The following is a 20,336-nucleotide window of genomic DNA, read 5'->3' on the forward strand; positions in this document are numbered from 1 at the left end:
CCAATCTGTGTCTTTTGGTGGGAGCATTTAGTCCATTTACATTTAAGGTAATTATTGATATGTATGTTCCTATTCCCATTTTCTTAATTGTTTTGGGTTCGTTATTGTAGGTCTTTTCCTTCTGTTGTGTTTCTTGCCTAGGGAAGTTCCTTTAGCATTTGTTTTAAAGCTGGTTTGGTGGTGCTGAACTCTCTCAGCTTTTGCTTGTCTGTAAAGGTTTTAATTTCTCCATCAAATCTGAATGAGATCCTTGCTGGGTAGAGTAATCTTGGTTGCAGGTTTTTCTCCTTCATCACTTTAATTATGTCCTGCCACTCCCTTCTGGCTTGTAGAGTTCCTGCTGAGAGATCAGTTGTTATCCTGATGGGGATTCCCTTGTGTGTTATTTGTTGTTTTTGCCTTGCTGCTTTTAATATGATTTCTTTGTGTTTAATTTTTGACAGTTTGATTAATATGTGTCTTGGCGTATTTCTCCTTGGATTTATTCTGTATGGGACTCTCTGTGCCTCCTGGACTTGATTAACTATTTCCTTTCCCATATTAGGAAGTTTTCAACTATAATCTCTTCAAATATTTTCTCAGTCCCTTTCTTTTTCTCTTCTTCTTCTGGAACCCCTGTAATTCGAATGTTGGTGCGTTTAATGTTGTCCCAGAGGTCTCTGAGACTGTCCTCTGTTCTTTTCATTCTTTTTTCTTTATTTTGCTCTGCAGCAGTTATTTCCACTATTTTATCTTCCACCTCACTTATCCGTTCTTCTGCCTCAGTTATTCTGCTATTGATCCCATCTAGCGTATTTTTCATTTCATTTATTGTGTTGTTAATCGATGCTTGATTCATCTTTAGTTCTTCTAGGTCCTTGTTAACTGTTTCTTGCATTTTGTCTATTCTATTTCGAAGATTTTGGATCTGGGAAATAGAATCTTGGATCATCTTTACCATCATTATTCTGAATTCTTTTTCAGGTAGACTGCCTATTACCTCTTCATTTGTTAGGTCTGGTGGGTTTTTATCTTGCTCCTTCTCCTGCTGTGTGTTTTTCTGTCTTCTCATTTTGCTTATGTTACTGTGTTTGGGGTCTCCTTTTTTCAGGCTGCAGGTTCGTAGTTCCCGTTGTTTTTGGTGTCTGTCCCCAGTGGCTAAAGTTGGTTTAGTGGGTTTTGTAGGCTTCCTGGTGGAGGGGACTAGTGCCTGTGTTCTGGTGGATGAGGCTGGATCTTGTCTTTCTGGTGGGCAGGTCCACGTCTGGTGGTGTGTTTTGGGGTGTCTGCGGACTTTTTATGATTTTAGGCCACCTCTCTGCTAATGGGTGGCGTTGTGTTCCTGTCTTGCTAGTTGTTTGGCATAGGGTGTCCAGCACTGTAGCTTGCTGGTCGTTGAGTGAAGCTGGGTGCTGGTGTTGAGATGGAGATCTCTGGAAGATTTTCGCCGTTTGATATTATGTCGAGCTGGGAGGTCTCTTGTGGACCAGTGTCCTGAAGTTGGCTCTCCCACCTCAGAGGCATAGCACTGACTCCTGGCTCCTCAATTTGGGATGATTTGTTGTCTATTCATGTATTCCACAGATGCAGGGTACATCAAGTTGATTATGGAGCTTTAATCTGCTGCTTCTGAGGCTGCTGGGAGAGGTTTCCCTTTCTCTTCTTTGTTCTCACAGCTCCTGGGTCTCAGCTTTGGATTTGGCCCCGCCTCTGCGTGTAGGTCGCCGGAGGGCGTCTGTTCTTCGCTCAGACAGGACAGGGTTAAAGGAGCAGCCTCTTCGGGGACTCTGGCTCACTCAGGCCGGGCGGGAGGGAGGGGCACGGACTGCGGGGCGAGCCTGCAGCGGCAGAGGTCGGCGTGACGTTGCACCAGCCCGAGGCGCGCCGTGCATTCTCCCAGGGAAGCCGCCCCTGGATCCCGGGACCCCGGCAGTGGCGGGCTGCACAGGCTCTCGGAAGGGCGGTGTGGACAGTGACCTGCGCTCGCACACAGGCTTCTTGGCGGCGGCAGCAGCAGCCCCAGCGTCCCACGCCCGTCACTGGGCTCCGCGCTTTCAGTCGTGACTCGCGCCCGTCTGTGGAACCCCTTTAAGCAGCGCTCTTAATCCCCTCTCCTTGCGCACCAGGGAACCAAGAGGGCAGAAAAAGTCTCTTGCCTCTTCGGCAGCTCCAGAGTTTTCCTGGACTCCCTTCCGGCTAGCTGTGGCACATTAGTCCCCTTCAGGCTGAGTTCTCGCCGCCAGCCCCAGTCCTCTCCCTGCGCTCTGACCGAAGCCCGAGCCTCAGCTTCCAGCACCGCCCGCCCCGGCGGGCGAGCAGACAAGCCTCTCGGGCTGGTGAGTGCCGCTCGGCACCGATCCTCTGTGCGGGAATCTCTCCGCTTTGCCCTACCCAGGTATGTGGGGAGTTTCTTGCCTTTTGGGAGGTCTGGGGTCTTCTGCCAGCGTTCAGTAGGTGTTCTGTAGGAGTTGTTCCACGTGTAGCTGTATTTCTGGTGTATCCGTGGGGAGGAAGGTGATCTCCGCGTCTTACTCTTCCGCCATCTTACCCGGAAGTCCATTTTTACCTTTTGACTCTGCCTTTTTTTAAAAAAAATTTACCCCTTAAATAAATCTTCTGCTCTTAAAATTCATTTGTGTATGTACATGTATGTATAATCTTTGTGTTTTTCATTGTGTACGGATATTGACAGCTGGGTTGTCCCATGAGGGTAGTATTTTTCAACCATTTCAGAAATTTAAAAATTTTATCTGTGTTTTCTTTGAATCTCTTACGAAGATATCATAGATGCCATTATATAAGTTGTAGAAGGGAGGCTGTTTTCGTTTGTTGTATATTTCTTTTCTTTCAGAAATTACAAATGTTTATAATTAGCTTCAAACACTGCCTTAATAGCAATTGGAAGATAACTACCTTCAGCTGATGCGGTCTTTCCCTTTACTTCCGGAGGAGAATTACCACTGATCTGGGAAAAAATGGGCTTATCATAGGCAGTCAGATCACCAGAGTAGTGCTGAACATTCTTCCTGGCTTCATCTGAAATTTTGAGTAAGTGGACAAGAACTAGGAGATAAAGGCCCATTGGATTTCACTCTTCATTTTTAACTCTTCCTCTCCAGAAGCATACTTCTGAATGGGATGAGAATACTGAAGAGAGCCAAATTCTGTTATCAAAGCAAATTGGAGTGAGCATCTCAGATAAAGCAGATGCCATGAAAAGATTACCTATCCAACTTGGATACAATTCTCATACCTCATTTATTAGCTTAATAGAACTCTCTTGGAGAGTCTTTGGCACACCATTTTTGAAAGCATATACTTTTGAACATTTAGTAGTAAGTCCCACTAACTTTATTTTGGACCAGTGGACTAACTCACCCCACTTAGAACCTTCCAGAATTACATAAAAATAACTGTGTGAATAAGACTTTGAAATTGTGTCTTTTTCTGGAGGTGGTGGTTCCACTTAGGGGAGGTTCCAGTTTTCTTTTTGTCAAAAAAGTGTACAATGAATTTTTAAATTATTTTTTAATCCAGTAACTGAAATGAGACTAATTTGATTACTAAATCTTTTTCAAAAGTTTGTCATCATTTCATCCCATAAATTTATAAATATATTATGGAAGGATAAATACTAAAGTAGAAAATGTAGCACATTTAAAAGAAATAAAAATGTTAAGCTCAGATAGGTTCAACTTGAGTCTTTCTGCTTACCGAGGATGTGCAAATAGAGCTAAAATTCTGCAGTAAGTTTTAGTTTAAAAGGTCTTTAGGCTTTATTTAGCTAAAGGTGCTAAATTGTAACCTGGGATTCAACCCATGACTTCTCTACTGATACATGAGAGCCCTACCTTACAATGTCCTTTGGTTACTTTCCACAGCACATAGGTTCTCAACATAACTTGAGCTTAGTAAAGTTCATTCATATTTTATTTTAGTGTGTGCTCTAACAATAATATTGTTAGAAGACTTTATTATAAATTATGAAAAGTCTTCTTTATTAGCAAATATCCTATGAGAGAAAAGCTGTTGTCTTGCCAAATGAAACAGTTCATCTTCATAGAAAATTAGATTGGAGGCTGCTTTCATTCATCTAAAAACAAAATTTAATGTCATCTATAAAAGGAAACACCATGCATAGTTTTTTGCCAGTTAAGAGTCTTTAGTTGTAAATTCAAATGAAACTGATATCCTATCTGGTGATGATTCTGATGAACTGTATATCAGTGAAAATTTACCGCTAAAGAATCTTACAGGAAGTAGTATGGAGAAATGTACATTTAGACATTTTGTGCACTTTGAGTCTGAGTTAGTTGTTTATTAGTCTTACTATCTTCCAAAGAGATAATTACCCCTGGGTATTATATGAAATTGAAGTATTACAAGAGATGTGACACAGCTTGTGAACTATCTGAATCCATATTCCAATGAGCTGTTAAAATGGGATCCCACTTCATCTAATGGAATATATGTATTTCTTCTATGCTAACTCATTTTGACAGTAAAAATACCTGGGGTGCAGTAATACCATATGGCTCAGGGCCTGGATTCTGGAACCATGTAAACCTGAGTTCAGTACCAGCCTTTTCCTTTTACTAGCTTTATAGTCTTTTATTCTAGTCTGATCTCATATTCCAGACTATAAAATGAAGATAATTGTAGTAATAACAGTACTTTGGTATATAATACCAAGATAATAGTACCTTGATGGTGTTGCTAGGATTAAAAAGCAAGGTAATATATGTGATTATTAGTACAGTGTCTAATAGGAACTTACTATATTTTCATTATTCCAGATGAATAATAACCAGTGTATGCTGGTTCTGGTCATCATTATTCTATATTCCTCATTTGTCTCCTCTTTGCCAAAATAAAAAACCGTCATTAAATTTTGCCTTTTTTTTTTTTCTTTTAAGGTTAATAGAATAGTTAGAATGTTGTGACGGTTTCCACACATTAATTGGTAAGCGATAGAAACAATAAAACCTCAGTGATTTGGACTGCTCTGAATTATTTCAGTATTTTGAAAGAAATGTTATTCTTTTCAAGTTTATATAGTATCATGGGTCAGTAAATGTTCAATAGAGGTTCTGCTGGAAATGCATTAGAGAGACTTTTGTAACTATCCACTTACAGTATTTCTGACCAGCTTCGCTGGCTCTTCTTGTAGAATGTATTAGGTACGTTAATTAATGGTCTGCTGTTGTCAGTACACATAATTATGTCATGAGCATAATTCTGTCCTTTCTCCAGACTGTTTTAGTTGAACCAGTTGGTGACAATTCACATCTCTTAAGATAATAGTTTCTTTTATTTGATTTTATGTCACAGTGTTATGCTCAGCTGTCCTGTGTAAGCTGTCAGCATAGTTTATACTTCGGCTGACTGTCAAAATAGCTTATTTGCATGGGAGGAGACAAAGGCATGGGGGGATTAAACAAAGCCTTATTCCTCTTCAGATTTGATGACACAGTCAATGAGACTCAATCTTTTTAAAAAAAACAATTTGCCTCACATAATAAGCTAAATACCAATTCTTCACTTGTGTTTATATTTATTCTGCTATATATATGAAATCATTGAGCTTTCAGGTAATGAATTTCTACTATATTTGCCCATGAAGCTTAGTTGAATACCTTGTTTTTCCCGGCTATAGCTCTCAGATCTGTTATATTTAAAGTGAATTGATAAAACGTCTTTTATCCCTAAGCCTTAATCATATTACTCTAAGGAAGTTATACTTACTGACTACATTTTTCTCTAAAGAGAAGATTACAAGTCATTTATTTATTTACTTCTTAAATAATTGAGAAATGGTAGCATTTACCATTTTAATTTGTTTTGTTTACCTCCCTGAATTTTGTCATTTTAAAAAGTACACTTAATTTTTTAGTATAATCTGTTGATAAACTTTTCATCTTTCCCCATTGTCTCCAAACTATTCAAATTAGCCAATCTATAAAACCATTTATTCATTATCCAGTAGATTTTCTTGCTCGATAGCATTTTGTTCTTTGTCTTTTTCATTTAGATGAATTTCATTTTCCTTTTATCACTCATGCTGCTATCTTAAAATATATATATATATATATATATATATATATATATATATATATATATATATATATATACACACCTCTATGAAACATCTTCCAAAAGAAACAGATACTGATCAGATTTTGTTTTTGTTTTTTGCTTAACTGTATTCTTATCTTTACCCAATTTTCTTAAATATATTTGCAATGAATATTAGCACCTTATATTGTTTGGGATTTAAAGTCTTCCATGTTAGTGATTTGTTCCTATCATCTATCTTTTCACATTTTGCTTTGTTTTTTCAGAAATGTGTTTGTTTTAGAACTGTGCTAATTCATAGCATTTAGATGGTTGGAAAGTGTTAGCAGTGTTTTCTGTATACTATAGTTGTTAGGTATGTTCTTTTTCTAAAGTACTGGGACTTATCTGGCAGGAAATACAGATATTATTAGAGGATAACCCTGACACAACTGTCTTTCCAGTTCCTACTTTTTGTGTGTTTCTAACGTATAATCAATTTGGTTTGGATTTATTTATATCTAGTAAACTAAGGCTTACATACTCAACTTTTCTAATGCAAAAGGGACCCTTATCAATAACCATACATTTTGTTACCTGTAGGTTCTGACAATTATATATAACGAATGTAGTTTCCTTTGTGTTTCTCTGTTTATTTCTTTAAGAAAGTTCTTAAATGATGATGGATAATTCATATATTTTTTTAATGAATAAGGCAAAAAATGCTTTTCCTTTAACACTATAGCATGTAAGTGAGGCTAACATGTCTGTAGTACTGGCTGTTGTACTCGATACTTCAGGCAAATTCGTTGATTTTTCTGCCTAACTTTGGTCTTGATGCAAAGACTACATGTAATTCCTAGCCTTGGTTTTGCTAATTCTTCACTTATTTTAAAGGGTATCCCAAATTACTTTAGTAGAAACATTCATACCTAGTATCTGATTGGGGTGGAGGAAGATAAGGTATTAATATTACACTATTTGAACGCTGTTAACCTAAAAAAATTAAGCCAGACTGAGCAGCTTTAGCAGCCTTCCTCAGCAACATCCAGCATCCAGCATTCCATGAGGTACCATGGAAACGTGTGACTGATACTATCATGGTGTAGTGAAAAGCCCTGGAATTAGAAGTGAAGAAACCACTTTTTTGAGCCCAGTTTTGCAACTGACAATATGACCCCAAGCAAGTCACTTAAATGTAATCTTAACCTAATAATACAAGGTTGTTGTGAAGATTAGATAGGAAAGACACTTAAATGATCCTCGATTTCTTCATGTGTAAAAGGAAAAGATTAGTTTGGATGAACAATAATATTCCTTGAGGTCTAAAATTCCAGGTTTTCAAAATAATATAAATGATGTTTTGAAAAGTATAAAGCTTCATATGTAGTGAATTTACAGAGTCTAATAATTTGGCATGAAATTGTGACCAAAGGCATGACATTTGTAGATTCTTTACAGCATGATGAAAGATAATGGCTGATAAGCTATCACATTCTCTCCCATCCTTCTATGAGATTTAGTTCGAAGTTGTAGCTTCTTCTCATTAGTGCTTTTCTTTTCTTTTTTTTTTAATGCTGTTCTTATTCCATAGTCGCATGTTTTAATGGAGACTGACCAGCAAAATTTTGCTGTATATTGAGTTATCTTTGATATTTATTTAAAGATTGACCATTCATGTTTCAAGTGTTGCATTTAAGGTTTTTGATGAACTCCAAGAAGCACTGCATGAATTACTTTTTTTTAGCTTTTATTTATATCAGATGCTATTGTGACTATTAAAAGTGGGTTAATTTCTTAAATGTACAGATTAGATTGGGTCTGAAAAGTGGAAAGTGATGAAAGGCAGACTCAACTGCAATACCCAGACTTAACATAATATTGAAATAGAAGTTAGTTACTTAGAATTGAACCATTAGCTTTCAAGTTATTTGAAGATTGTAATCTATTAATGGGGTTTATAGACTCTTGTCTTCTAGTAGTAGTGATGTTCTTGAGGAAATCAACATTTGTATTCTATATTTTAAAACTTGGCCATATAGAACAAAAGAAAATACTTTCAAGCTAATTTCTTTTCCAGTACCAAAAAACTGAAACAAAAGGATGTAAAGTTAAAAATAAAAGCTTCACTTCTAACCCCACCTCCACCGTTATCCTTCCCAAGCCCAGATAAATGCTGTGAACAGATTTTGTGTGTTACAAGCTTCACTTCTAACCCCACCTCCACCGTTATCCTTCCCAAGCCCAGATAAATGCTGTGAACAGATTTGGTGTGTTACCACCAACCCTTCCAGAAATTTTTTATGTTTATATAAATAAGTGTATGTGTATGTGTTTCTACTCCCCCGTTCATTCTTAGTAATTTATTTTCAGTTATATCTTGCCCATCTTTCTGTATCAGTACACACAGATCTACCTTTTTTAAAAAAATTAATTTATTTTTGGCTACGTTGGGTCTTCGTTGCTGCACGTGGGCTTTCTCTAGTTGCAGCGAGCGGGGGCTACTCTTCGTTGCGGTGCGCAGGCTTCTCGTTGCTGTGGCTTCTCTTGTTGCAGAGCACAGGCTCCAGGCACACGGGCTTCAGTAGCTGTGGCTCGGGGGCCCTAGTGCGCAGGCTCAGTAGTTGTGGCACACAGGCTTAGTTGCTCTGCAGCATGTGGGATCTTCCCAGACCAGGGATAGAACCCGTGTCCCCTGCATTAGCAAGTGGATTCTTAACCACTGAGCCACCAGGGAAGTCCCAGATCTACCTTTTATTACCCTTGTAAGCAGGATTGTTTCTTTTTCATGCATAATGTCCCATTGTATGCCTATACTATAATTAAACAGTCTCCTGTTTCTGAACATTTAGGTTTTTTGCATTTAACATAGTATAACCATGACGATTCCTATAAGTATGTCTTTGCACACCTTTGCTTGAGATAAATCATAGCAGTGGAATTGCTGGCTCAAAGGATACATTTATTTAACTTGAATTTTCTTGATTTTGAGTTAGATTGAACATTTTCTCATATGTTAATTGTCAGATTTTGTGTTTTGCTAGACTACCTGTTCATATCCTTTACACATTTTCCTATAGATTTTACTCATTTTTCTTCTATTGGTTTATTCATATTACTAGAATTCTGTGTGTTATGAAATTAGTTATATATCACTGTATTGACATATTTTCCCAATTTATCCTTTGATTTTTGTTTTATTTCTGTTTATTTGCTTACTGTTTTGCTATTCATTAGTGTTTAATTTCCACACTTAACTTTTTTTTTACTTTAAGTTTTATGGACTTTGTGTTTTATTTTTAACCCTTCACTTTGATTATTAAAATGTTATTTTATTCTAGTACTTCTGTAGTTTCATTTTGTATAGTTAAATCAGTGATCTATGTGGAATTAATTTGGTGTAAAGAGAGAAGTAGGAAGAAAATAGAGAGAAGTAGGGATCTAGCTTTAGCCAGCAAGCTGCTTGAAGCACCATTTACTTGAAAATGCATGTTTTTGACCAATAATTTGAAATGCTGTCTTGATTTCATAAATTCCTATGTTTGGATATATAGGATTTTATAAAATCCTATTGCATTTTGGTCAGTTTCTGGAATCTGTATTCTTTCTATTGATATGTCTGTATATAATTTCCACTAGCATCAAACTGTTTCATGCCTGCAACTTTATAAATTGTATTAATATCTGCTAGGGTAGTTCTCATTCTCTTTTCATAATTTACTGGATAATATCACTTTTTTTCTAGATAAATTTCATTATAATATTGTCAGATCACTTTTCCCCCTCCCCAAAACAAATTAACAAACATCATTTTGGGATCACATTGTGTATGTATAAAAATAGGGTGGGGGAATAACATCTTTATTATAATGAATTTTTATATTCAAGAATAAGACATGGATTTCCATTTTCAAATTTTCAGTTATTCACCTCAGTAGACTGTTACACAGCTTTTATCATACAAATTCTGCATGTTGTTAAACTTACTTGTAAATATTTATCTTTATTACCCTTGTAAGCAGGATTGTTTTCCTTCCATTTTTCAAACTGATTATTGTGTTTATATAATAAAGTTACTGGATTTTGTGTACTTGAGTTTTCCAGATACTGTCATCTGAAAGTAATTTCTACTCTTCCTCTCCAATATTTGATGCTTCTTTCTCTTAATAATTTATCATTTCTTAAAACATGACCCATTTTACCTAGTTTTGCAAATTTATTTGCATAATTTATATGTTAATAATTTTTATTAATTTCTTCTGAATCTCTGGTTATGTCCCTTTTTCATTTGTAATTCAAGGAATTGGGGTTTAATTGCCCCACCCACTACAGTAAATAGTAAAAATACTCTTTCCTCAATATTAGGATCTTTGAAGTTAGAAAATTCTTCCATGCAGTTAATTTGTATGTTTTATCCTGCTGGTTTTTTTTTTAACTTCTGTCTCCCATTAAAAGTCTATTGTATCAGCCTTCTAAAGCAACCTTATTATGAAGTCACTTGTTAGTTTTCTTCTAAATTACATAATTTTAGTTTTTTGATATAGCCTCATGGAACACAATTTTCCAGAATCTTTATATTCTCTTTTGGAATTTCTTCAAGAGATCTAACATTTTTGGCTAAATTTTTGATGTATCTTAGTCACAGGTTACATTGCTTGCCTTTAAAAAATAATAGTCTAGCCTGCTATATATTTTAAATAGCCAGAGTAACTCCATCCTCAGAGCAAATGATACTGAGAACAGATTTTAAAGAGCCTATTTGGCTTATGTAGTTAACTTTATATTTTTTGAGACAAAGAACTGTTGATCATGTCATGGATAGTGTTTCAGCAGTCTTAAAGATAAATAAAGGCTATTGCATATGCTGGTCCTGGGGTTTCCTGTTTGCCCAGAAACGGTCTGCTCCTTAATTTTGAGTGAATTTTGAAATTAGCAAAGAAAAGCATGTTTGTAAGGCAGATAATGAAAATTCCAGGGAAGAGGCAAGGTGGGAGCTAATAGTAATTTATGTGATGCATATGTTTAAATATGTGTTAGTGTTTACATGTGTTTTTGTACAGGTATGATCAAATACTAATCTGTTTTCCAAAACAAAATGAATGTGATCGTTTAATAGTAACTTCAGTAGGTTCCACTTAAACTTTGTAAAATAACAGTATCTTCTAAAAATCTAGCATTAAACACTGGTATAGCTGCAATCGAGAAATCTTGAATAAAGCAGTACAAATAGGTGCTTTTAAAAAGGAAGCAGAAGTGATTTTGTGAATATTCAACTTCTGACAATATGTTTACTGTGTAAGTGTGCTAATGGTTTGCCCCCTTGAGAAAGGTTTTTAGAAGATCAGTAAGGCATTGCTTGTATTAGAATAGGATATTATCAATTTTCTCTCACCTTTTTTTTTTAGGTCATGGAAAATGGAAGATTTGCAAAATACAAATATTTTGCCCATGTCATGATCAATAAAACAGACATGTTAATGATAACCAAAAGGTAACTTTCTTTCTCCAATATAATTTGATAAGGGGTTAACTGATAGCCACTCATGAAGTGAAGCAGTTTTTATTCACCTGATTCATACTAATTATGGTTCTCTTGCTCTACAAGCCTCATGCCTAAAACTTTGTACGCATACAGATAAATGCATAACCATGCACAAACATAATTTTAAATTAAATGTTTTAGTATTTGTTTCAACCAACTAAATGGATAGAGAAATTCCTCTAAAACTGTCCTCTCAAGGGTAGACAATACCATTCCTTCCCCCTCTCCGAAAAAGTATGCAATTTCAGGTTACCCCAGAAGTCAGTAGTCTTCTGGTGGTATCTAATCATTAGAATATATAGAGATTCACTCACATAAGTAGATATACCACTGGAGACATTAGTTTTTTGGGGGATACTCCCAACTACAGCCAAATCTTCAAATAAACCTGTAGACAGTAGAGGGATACATGTAAAAATACACAGTGGCATAGCCTCGGAGGGGCAAGTGTTTGCAGGAGGTGTTATTATGAAACCATGGAAAAGAATAAGCAAGTGAAGTAGTAGGGTGGATTTCTGGATGATGGAGAGTGAAACTGTGGCTGAGGAGGAGAGATTATGGCTAAATAGAAAGGAGTGGCAAATTAAGCTGTGTGGTTTTGTTCACTGCCAAGAAGGTAAACTTATATAAGCATCTTCTTGGTTCAAGTTGACTATTGAACTTAGCAATCATTTTTAATGTTTTTAATCCTAATAATTTCTGAGCCCCTAATTTATAGCACTATCTTAATTTTCTTGTTTAAAAAGTAACAAAATATAGAAAACTCACACAGTATTAGAAGGTATAGATTTGAAAGCCAGTATTCATTCCATCTCAGATACCAGTCTCTCTTTTCCCCTTCCTAGAGGCAACTACTTTTGTATCTTTGAAATATTCTATGCCTATACAAGCAAACATGCTATCAAAGCATACATCTACCTATAAAGGCATACACATACATATTTTAATGTAAATAGGAATCTATTTTAACACCATCCTGTACCTTAATTTTTTACTTAAGATCTACGTCCTTTTTTTTTTTTTTTTGGCTGCATTGGGTTTTCGTTGCTGCACACAGGCTTTCTCTAGTTGCGGCGAGCGGGGGCTACTCTTCGATGCGGTGCGCAGGCTTCTCATTGTGTTGGCTTCTCTTTGTTGCAGAGCACGGGCTCTAGGCACGCGGGCTTCAGTAGTTGTGGCATACAGGCTCAGTAGTTGTAGCTCAGGCTCTAGAGCGCAGGCTCAGTAGTTGTGGCTCGCGGGCTTAGTTGCTCCGTGGCATGTGGGATCTTCCCGGACCAGGGCTTGAACCCGTGTCCCCTGCATTGGCAGGCGGATTCTTAACCACTGCACCACTAGGGAAGTCCCAAGATCTGTGTCTTAAAGAGTATTCCATGTCAGCATATGGAGATCTTTCTTAATTTGTAAATGACTGCCTGGTATTCATTCAGAAGTATGTGCTATAATGCACATCTAAGTTGTTTCTGAACTTTTATACTTACGGACAATGCTTCAACAGTCATTTTTCTTCATAGCAGCATTCACTCATGTTTTATTAACCCTTCTCCCCATTGACTGAGGGAAGGGTGACTCATCAGAGTTAAACAAGAGTCAGTTGCAAAGTTTATTATTTCCAGATCTTGCATCTTTTTTTTTCTTTTGGCTGCGATGGTTCTTCGTTGCTGTGCATGGGCTTTCTCTAGTTGTGGCAGGTGGGGGCTACTCTTCCTTGCGGTGCGCGGGCTTCTCATTGCGGTGGCTTCTCTTGTTGCGGAGCATGGGCTCTAGGCGCATGGGCTTCAGTAGTTGTGGCTTGCAGGCTGTAGAGCACAGGCTCAGTAGTTGTGGTGCATGGACTTAGTTGCTCCATGGCATGTGGGATCTTCCTGGACCAGGGATCGAACCCATATCCCCTGCATTGGCAGGCAGATTCTTAACCACTGCGCCACCAGGGAAGTCCATTGCAACATTTTAGAAATTACTTTCTTCTCAACATAGTAGGCCTCTTTAAATGAGGTCACATAAACCTTGACAGAGTAAGTGTAGTAAGCTAGTTGTAGTTGATTGAAAGATGATATTTATACTTAGGAGGTGCTTTCTTTCCATATTTTGCACTTGAAGATAAAAAATCTTTTAATCAGGAGAGGGAGTACTAGGCGCCTGAAATAAGATTAGTCTATCTTTGATTTATCACATGGTTGAAGATGTACTGGAAGACCAGTAGGTTTGTTCCAGCAGCCCGTATAATCCAAGATTGGTGAAAGAGGGGATCAGAGGCAGAAGATTGAGATGAAAGGGATACATGTTAATTAGCTTTCTCCTTTTCCATTCTAGCTAGGTGCCAGCTATTTCTTTAATTTAGGCCCTTAACTTAAAGTATATGTCACTTAAAGAAACTGCTGGTTGTACCTACAATTGATGTTTCAACCAGAAAGAAGATATAGGGAAGAAAGACCTTTGAAGGAAGAACTAAATAGAATTATTATAGACAGAATGAATTTTCATCTCTTGATTTCCTTCCTCAAAATGGGGGGAAAACAATTAATTTTAAAAGCCTCTTTCTGATACAGGTTGGTAAATGTATTACATGGAGCCTTAGTATTAAAAGCATTTTGTTCTAAAGCATTAATTACATGAAGGTTCTCCAAAATATTGCTTGGTAGCTGGTTCTCTAAATTTTTCCTATTTCTTAAAAACGTTCCTTATACATTTTACTTTATGTTTTCTAATATAAGTACGTTGTGCTATACATTTCCCACTAAACGTTGCTACATAAATTTTGTTATGTTTTCATTCTCATTCAGTTCAAACTGTTTTCTAATTTCCTTTGAGATTCTTTGACCCATGGATATTTTTTAGAAGTATGCTTTTAACTAAGCATTTGGAAGTATTCTTGTTATCTTTCTGTTATTTGTTTTCTAGTTTAATTTCATTATGATCTGAAAATATACTTTACATGATTTCAGTTCTCTTAAATTCATTAACGTTTCTTATGACCCAGAATATAGTCTCTCCTGGTGAATGTTCTATGTGCCCTTGCAAAGAATGTGTATCCTGCTATTATTATTATTATATTATTGGATATAAGTGCTTCTGTTTTTAAAGTGGTTTCTTTCTTTCTTTTTCTGAGTGGTGTGTTGTTTGTAACAAAAGGAACGTTTGGACAGCTTACATGTGAGTGGCAGTATAGTTTTGATGAGTTTACCAAAGAACCATTCATTGTTCATGAGAGACGGTTGCGCATTGAAGCAAAGGTATGTTGAATAGATTTTTTTGAAAACTTGGAACTGAAAACAACACATTAAAATAGTCTTTACTTTTGTAATGTTTCTCCCTCTTTTTTACATGTTGCTTGGTCTTTGTATGGTTTTTCTTTACACCTGCTGTCTTACTCAAGCTTAAAGAAAAGAAAGCTAGGCCAAGAAAAAATGTGCTACTTTATGTGCTCTTACATGGACCACAACGTTACTGGGCCCTCATTTTATACTCAGTAACAGAACCGCAGCTTTTCCACTGCTATCCAAGGCACTAACGTGAGATATTTGTACACTTCAGAATCCCTAGCAGTTGCCTACAGAATTTTTTTCCCTGAAAATCTCTCTGATGGACACTTGAAAAGTTCTTGCTCTAACAGCCCATTATTGATAGTTCTTTCTCTTTTTATAGATATTATCTTCCTAATTCAGTTATAATCTTCTTGAATGCGGAGACCATTTGTCACTCTGATTTCTAGCAGCTAGAACAATACTTGGTATTTGGATGTTGATATAAAATACAGCAAATTGCTAGTCATTTGGTAAATCATCAGAGTCTCTATATCCATTGTAAGTTGTAATGATTGCACTAGGTACTGTAGGTGACACAGAGAAATATAAGATAATGTATTTGGCCTCACGGTATTTGACCAGACACCTATGTGAAAAGGGCCACTTTGGCACTGGCTATATTAATCAGAAATATGTGACTCAGCCCAAGTTAGTTTTGTTCACTGTTATTTTTGTTTGGTTTGATTTTGAGGGATTTAATTGGCTCATATAACTGAAAAATCCAAGTCTATATCTTGTAGCTTAATTATGCTCAAGTGATGTCATTAGTATTTATCCTCACACCCTTCCTCTCCTCCTTCATTCTGTCCATCTTTGCTGCCCTCATCTCTAGGTTCTACTTTCTTCAGTGTTGGCTTCATTCTCAAGCAGGCTATCCTTTGGTGACACTATGGCCAGCAGAAGTTCCAGGCTCATATCCTACTAGCTCAGCAGAATGAAAGCTTCTCACTGGGTCTCACTGGGCCAACTTTGGTCACTTCCTTGTTCCTGAACCAGTCACTTTAGTCAGGAGCTGGAATGGGCCAGTTGGCCGGGTGAGGGTCACAGGATCATTTTGGTGCTACCAAGAAGGAAGGGTCAGCTCTATATGAAGTTTTGGGAGTGAAAGAGGGTGAAAAATAGTTTCCCAAAGAAGATTCAAGAAATTGTTACTGGAAGAAGGGGCATTGGATGCAGACAGGCAGAAACAACAGATTTCTTCTAGACTAGCCTATAGAACAGAACTGTCCCTAGGCCTTGTGCTTAACTAGTGAAGACCATTTATCCAATCTTACCATTCATTCCAAAGACATGGGGCAGCTCTTAAGTAGACTGGATGTTAGTTTTTGAGGATCTTAGACCAATTTACCCATTGAGAATTTCTCTGATTCACTCAGAAAATGAAGAACCCTGTGGCCATATATGAAATGGTGGATAGTAGTAGCTATTAGGCTCTGCTATAGCCCATATTGCATTTCCTGGCTTTTTTATCTCCAAGGATAAACTTCTTCTTACCTCCTTGATTTCTTCCCCTTTCACCTTTCCCTTGCGACCTTATATCAGCAATCATACTTTTTTTTTAAATAAAAGAATCTGATTTCTTCTGGAGTCTGTATATGCATGGTTAGTTGAATTACTTATAGAAATTGTTAGACTAGTAAAATATTGCTTCTTCTATGTCCTTACCCATGGTTAATAGAAGTAATCACCACACTCCTCCTCGATAATCCTGTTCTTTCTATTTGTCCCTCTAATGCTTAACATCCACCATTAGGTAGTTCTCCTCCCACAAACACAACAGAATACCAAAGGAGTTTAAAAAGTGGAGGACAATCGTATAGAATCTAAGACCACCCTGATTTCTTTGATTCTGAAGCTACATTCTTACTGCATTCTTATTGGTTTAAAATGTCAGAAGTTACATATATAAATACATACATACACATACATACCTATACAACACATGTGTATATGTATGCACACATACATGTGTACATTATTTTTGAGCTGAATTTATCATGAGGCCATAGCCAGATATCAAGAACTATCTGAGACATTATTTAGAGAGGGAAAACAGTGGTACTGCTTTTAAGATTGATCTCCTTCCCATCCTCTGCGTCAACCCTTGATGGCCTTAGCAACTGAAATCTCACCTAAAACTTTTTATCTTAGGTTTAGTGATAATGAATGGCTTAGAATTTAGTCTTTTTTTTCCATTTGTGTTTGATTCTTCTTGATTTCTCATTCTTGGCCTTTTTTTTGGTGGCATTTCTTTATGGTATTTCTACAACTAGATTCCCATGTTAATGAAGCTACTTATTCTATTTATAGGAGCGGGTGAAGTCTGTATTCCATGCCAAAGAGTTTGGAAAAATAATTAACTTCAAGACTCCAGAGGATGCAAGGGTAAATATAGTCAATCTTTTGCTTAAACAGATAGCAGCTTCTCATTTCAAAGCCATGTAAGTTGCATTATTCTTTAAGGCAGATAAGTTGTGTTTGTTTTTTAATTTTATGTTTGCATTTTGACAGTTTTAATATATGTAACTAGATAATATTTTCCCCAAATTATTTTTTCATTAGATTGAATTCAACACACCTACTTGTCTTTGAAATCAAATTGTTCTCTTATTTTAAATCCTAACTGTAATACTTTGCCAAAAAACGCCAACAAATGAAAGAAATTAATGCACTCTAATGCTATTTTACCAGCTCCAGCAGGAAAAGTATAGCCCCACATTATTTATTTCTCTACTGTATAGCTACAGTGATTTTTTTTCTTTAATTACTGTAGCCTGGCACAAGGGAAAAAGAGCCATGCCTGTGGTCAAAAAATCTGGGTTTAAATACTGGTTCTGTTCCTTCTTGACTGTAGGACCTTGGGGAAGTCAGTTAACCTCAGCTTCCTCAAAATGTGAATTATGTGAACTGAAAAGCACGATACATACTTTAGGGATTATGGCAATTATAAGGATGTGCACTGTCAAGAAAAGGAAGACTATGAATTGATTATCTACCTCGTTGGTCACAGCTAAGACACTATTCCTGACACTGAAGTATACTCACTGTGTCGTGAAACTTACAATAAGAACACATGGGTTCTTTACTGAATCCCTGGGCCTCCCAACCTCTCTGTGTTGGTCCTGGCTGGTTATGATTATTTACCAGTTCACTTCTCATATCTGGAGCTCAAACCAGAAACCTCTCCCACCCATACACATGTACCTTGGACCATTTAGCATGTGCTGTGCAATTTTCTATCTAGACATTGGGATATAAGGTAACACTGACATATGAACAGTAGAAAACTGAAAGGAGGCCAAGTTACAAAGAAAGAGGGATAAAGTTACTACACCCTCAATATGCATGTTGCCTGGAACAGGGAGACAGTAGAGCATGATGACAGCATGACTTTCAGGCCATCTTCTTTGTGCTGCTGAAGGACATTACCTTCAGTTTCTCTGTAATAAGTTTTCCATTTAATCTCTGTTACTGTGTTATTTTATCCCAGAAGGTTTCTTTTTAATCCTCCTGCTCTGTCAGAAACATCCAGAAAAGGCTAATGAGTCCATTTCTCTTTCTCTACTTATCTTAGAGCTATTTTCACTAGGTTCTTCTTAAGTAAAAAAGCACAAATATCTTTGCTTAAGCTTTTCATAATGGGATAACACCAGTATCACCTCCATGGCTTTTATTTGTCATGCAGGTCTAACGATAATAGACATTATTGACAGAAAGGTTTACACTTCATTTGCATTTTAATTTTGTGATTTCAGATCCTTTCAAATTAGAAAAATGTATCATAAAAGCACCTAATATGCTCAAGAATGTTGCTATGCTACTACCCACTGTAGAATTATATGTAATTATTCCTACTGAATCAGTAGAATCCAATATATGGAATCGTGAAGGTTTGTGATACAGAATTGGCATAGGTTGAAAGGAATTCTACATAGGTGATTTTCACACTATGCCAGAGTTATTCAATCCAGCTGTCAAATTACCCTTCTCTCTCAGGATACTTCATTTTACTTTGCTTATTCTGAAGATGAACATCTAAGTCCAAAGACCTTAGAAAAACATTATTACTACTGTTAAATCAAACCCAGTACCATTGTCCCTGAGTCATCTGGGCCATTTAAGTCAGTGAATGATCTCTCTTGCATTAAGAATTTAATTATTGGCTATAGCAGTATACTCCTAACTAAACTGGAAAGACAACTTCTAGATTTTCATTCATTATATTTTGTCATTGCAAGTTCATTGAAGTTAAGTAAATGTTGCTTCATTTCCCCACAACAGTGGATCCTCAGAAAGCTAGAAGAAGCAAGAGAACCTTCCCCGAGCCTCTGACAGAGACTGCTGCCTGAAGATACAAAGCAATAAATCATTACAATTTCTACCTTGTACCTTCTAAAACCTGTTTGGGAAGTACAGTATAGAAGTAATTTCAAGTACTGTTAAAAAAAAATCACAATCAAGTAAAACAGTTATGTGATTAAACTATTTCAACTCTTTGGTGATCCATTTGGTTTTCTAACTTGAATCATGCATCTGGTTACAATTCTAATTACTTTATAAAGGAAATATTTCTTTTATGAATTTTAAATATTTGCTCCAGGTGATTCTCTGTAATGGTGGAGAAATTGCCCATATTTAGCCTAAATTTAATGGAGCTAAATGTAATGTTCCTAGTTCACATTTCACAGTTCTATCATGCTTGCTTCAAGGTCCCTGAATGAGTGATGGATAAATGATCATATCAAACATTGCCTTAGTGGTATCAAGATAACCTTGGTGGTAGTTTCTTTAGAAACATGAAGTTCTTTTTACAGATAAATATTTTGGTATGATTTTCCTTATTTTTTTTAAATAGAGGGTAGGTTTGAATTACTATTTGAAGTACATAGCATGACTATAAAAAAAATCTCTTTTATTTTATATAATACAGATTGACTAATACCCCTTCAAGCCTCATCCTAAGGAAGGCTTGAAGAAATGAGTGTGCTACCCAAAAAGGGAAGGCCCCTCTCAGAACTTTCAAGCCTTAGAAATACTTCCTCAAGCCAACTCCTTGAGATCTACTTGGTTTACCAAGGTCATGTTTAATAGATTGCTGACCTTAAAATTCCTGAGGCCTTAACAATACCAACTTCCTATTCACTGGTAGTATGAAATAAACAAAAGTCCCACCATCTTAATACGAGTTATGCTTCAGAACAGACAGCCCCTCTCTATACGCATGTCGGGTAAGTGTATGTACCCTAAAGTCTAACCCAGTAACCTGTCCTGTTGGCAATAGATTGAGAATTTCTGGTTTGCTTTCTCTACAATTATTCAAGTGAGAATCACTCTTTTTTAAGTGTATACTCTTCAGAACAAAAATCATGGGCTGCACATTAGTAAAGATGTCATGAGGGGTTTTTTCCTTGATTTTTGTCCAAGATCCTTATACCTTGATATTAATGGACTTTTTC

At 36.5% G+C, this 20,336-nt stretch overlaps 1 protein-coding gene across 1 annotated transcript in view; it reads left to right on the forward strand.

Annotated features, from left to right (window-relative positions):
* VPS13A (vacuolar protein sorting 13 homolog A) overlaps positions 1-19,376 on the forward strand; it is a 265,502-nt gene extending 246,126 nt beyond the window's left edge. The window contains 4 exon segments of the mRNA XM_079706494.1: positions 11,439-11,524; positions 14,685-14,808; positions 17,191-17,265; positions 19,162-19,376. Of these exon segments, the coding sequence (XP_079562620.1) occupies positions 11,439-11,524; positions 14,685-14,808; positions 17,191-17,265; positions 19,162-19,212 (336 nt within the window). The 3' untranslated portion in view covers positions 19,213-19,376.
* The last annotated feature ends 960 nt before the right edge of the window (positions 19,377-20,336 follow it).

This window comes from Hyperoodon ampullatus (assembly GCF_949752795.1).
Source record: "Hyperoodon ampullatus genome assembly, chromosome: 6".
NCBI lineage: Eukaryota > Metazoa > Chordata > Mammalia > Artiodactyla > Ziphiidae > Hyperoodon > Hyperoodon ampullatus.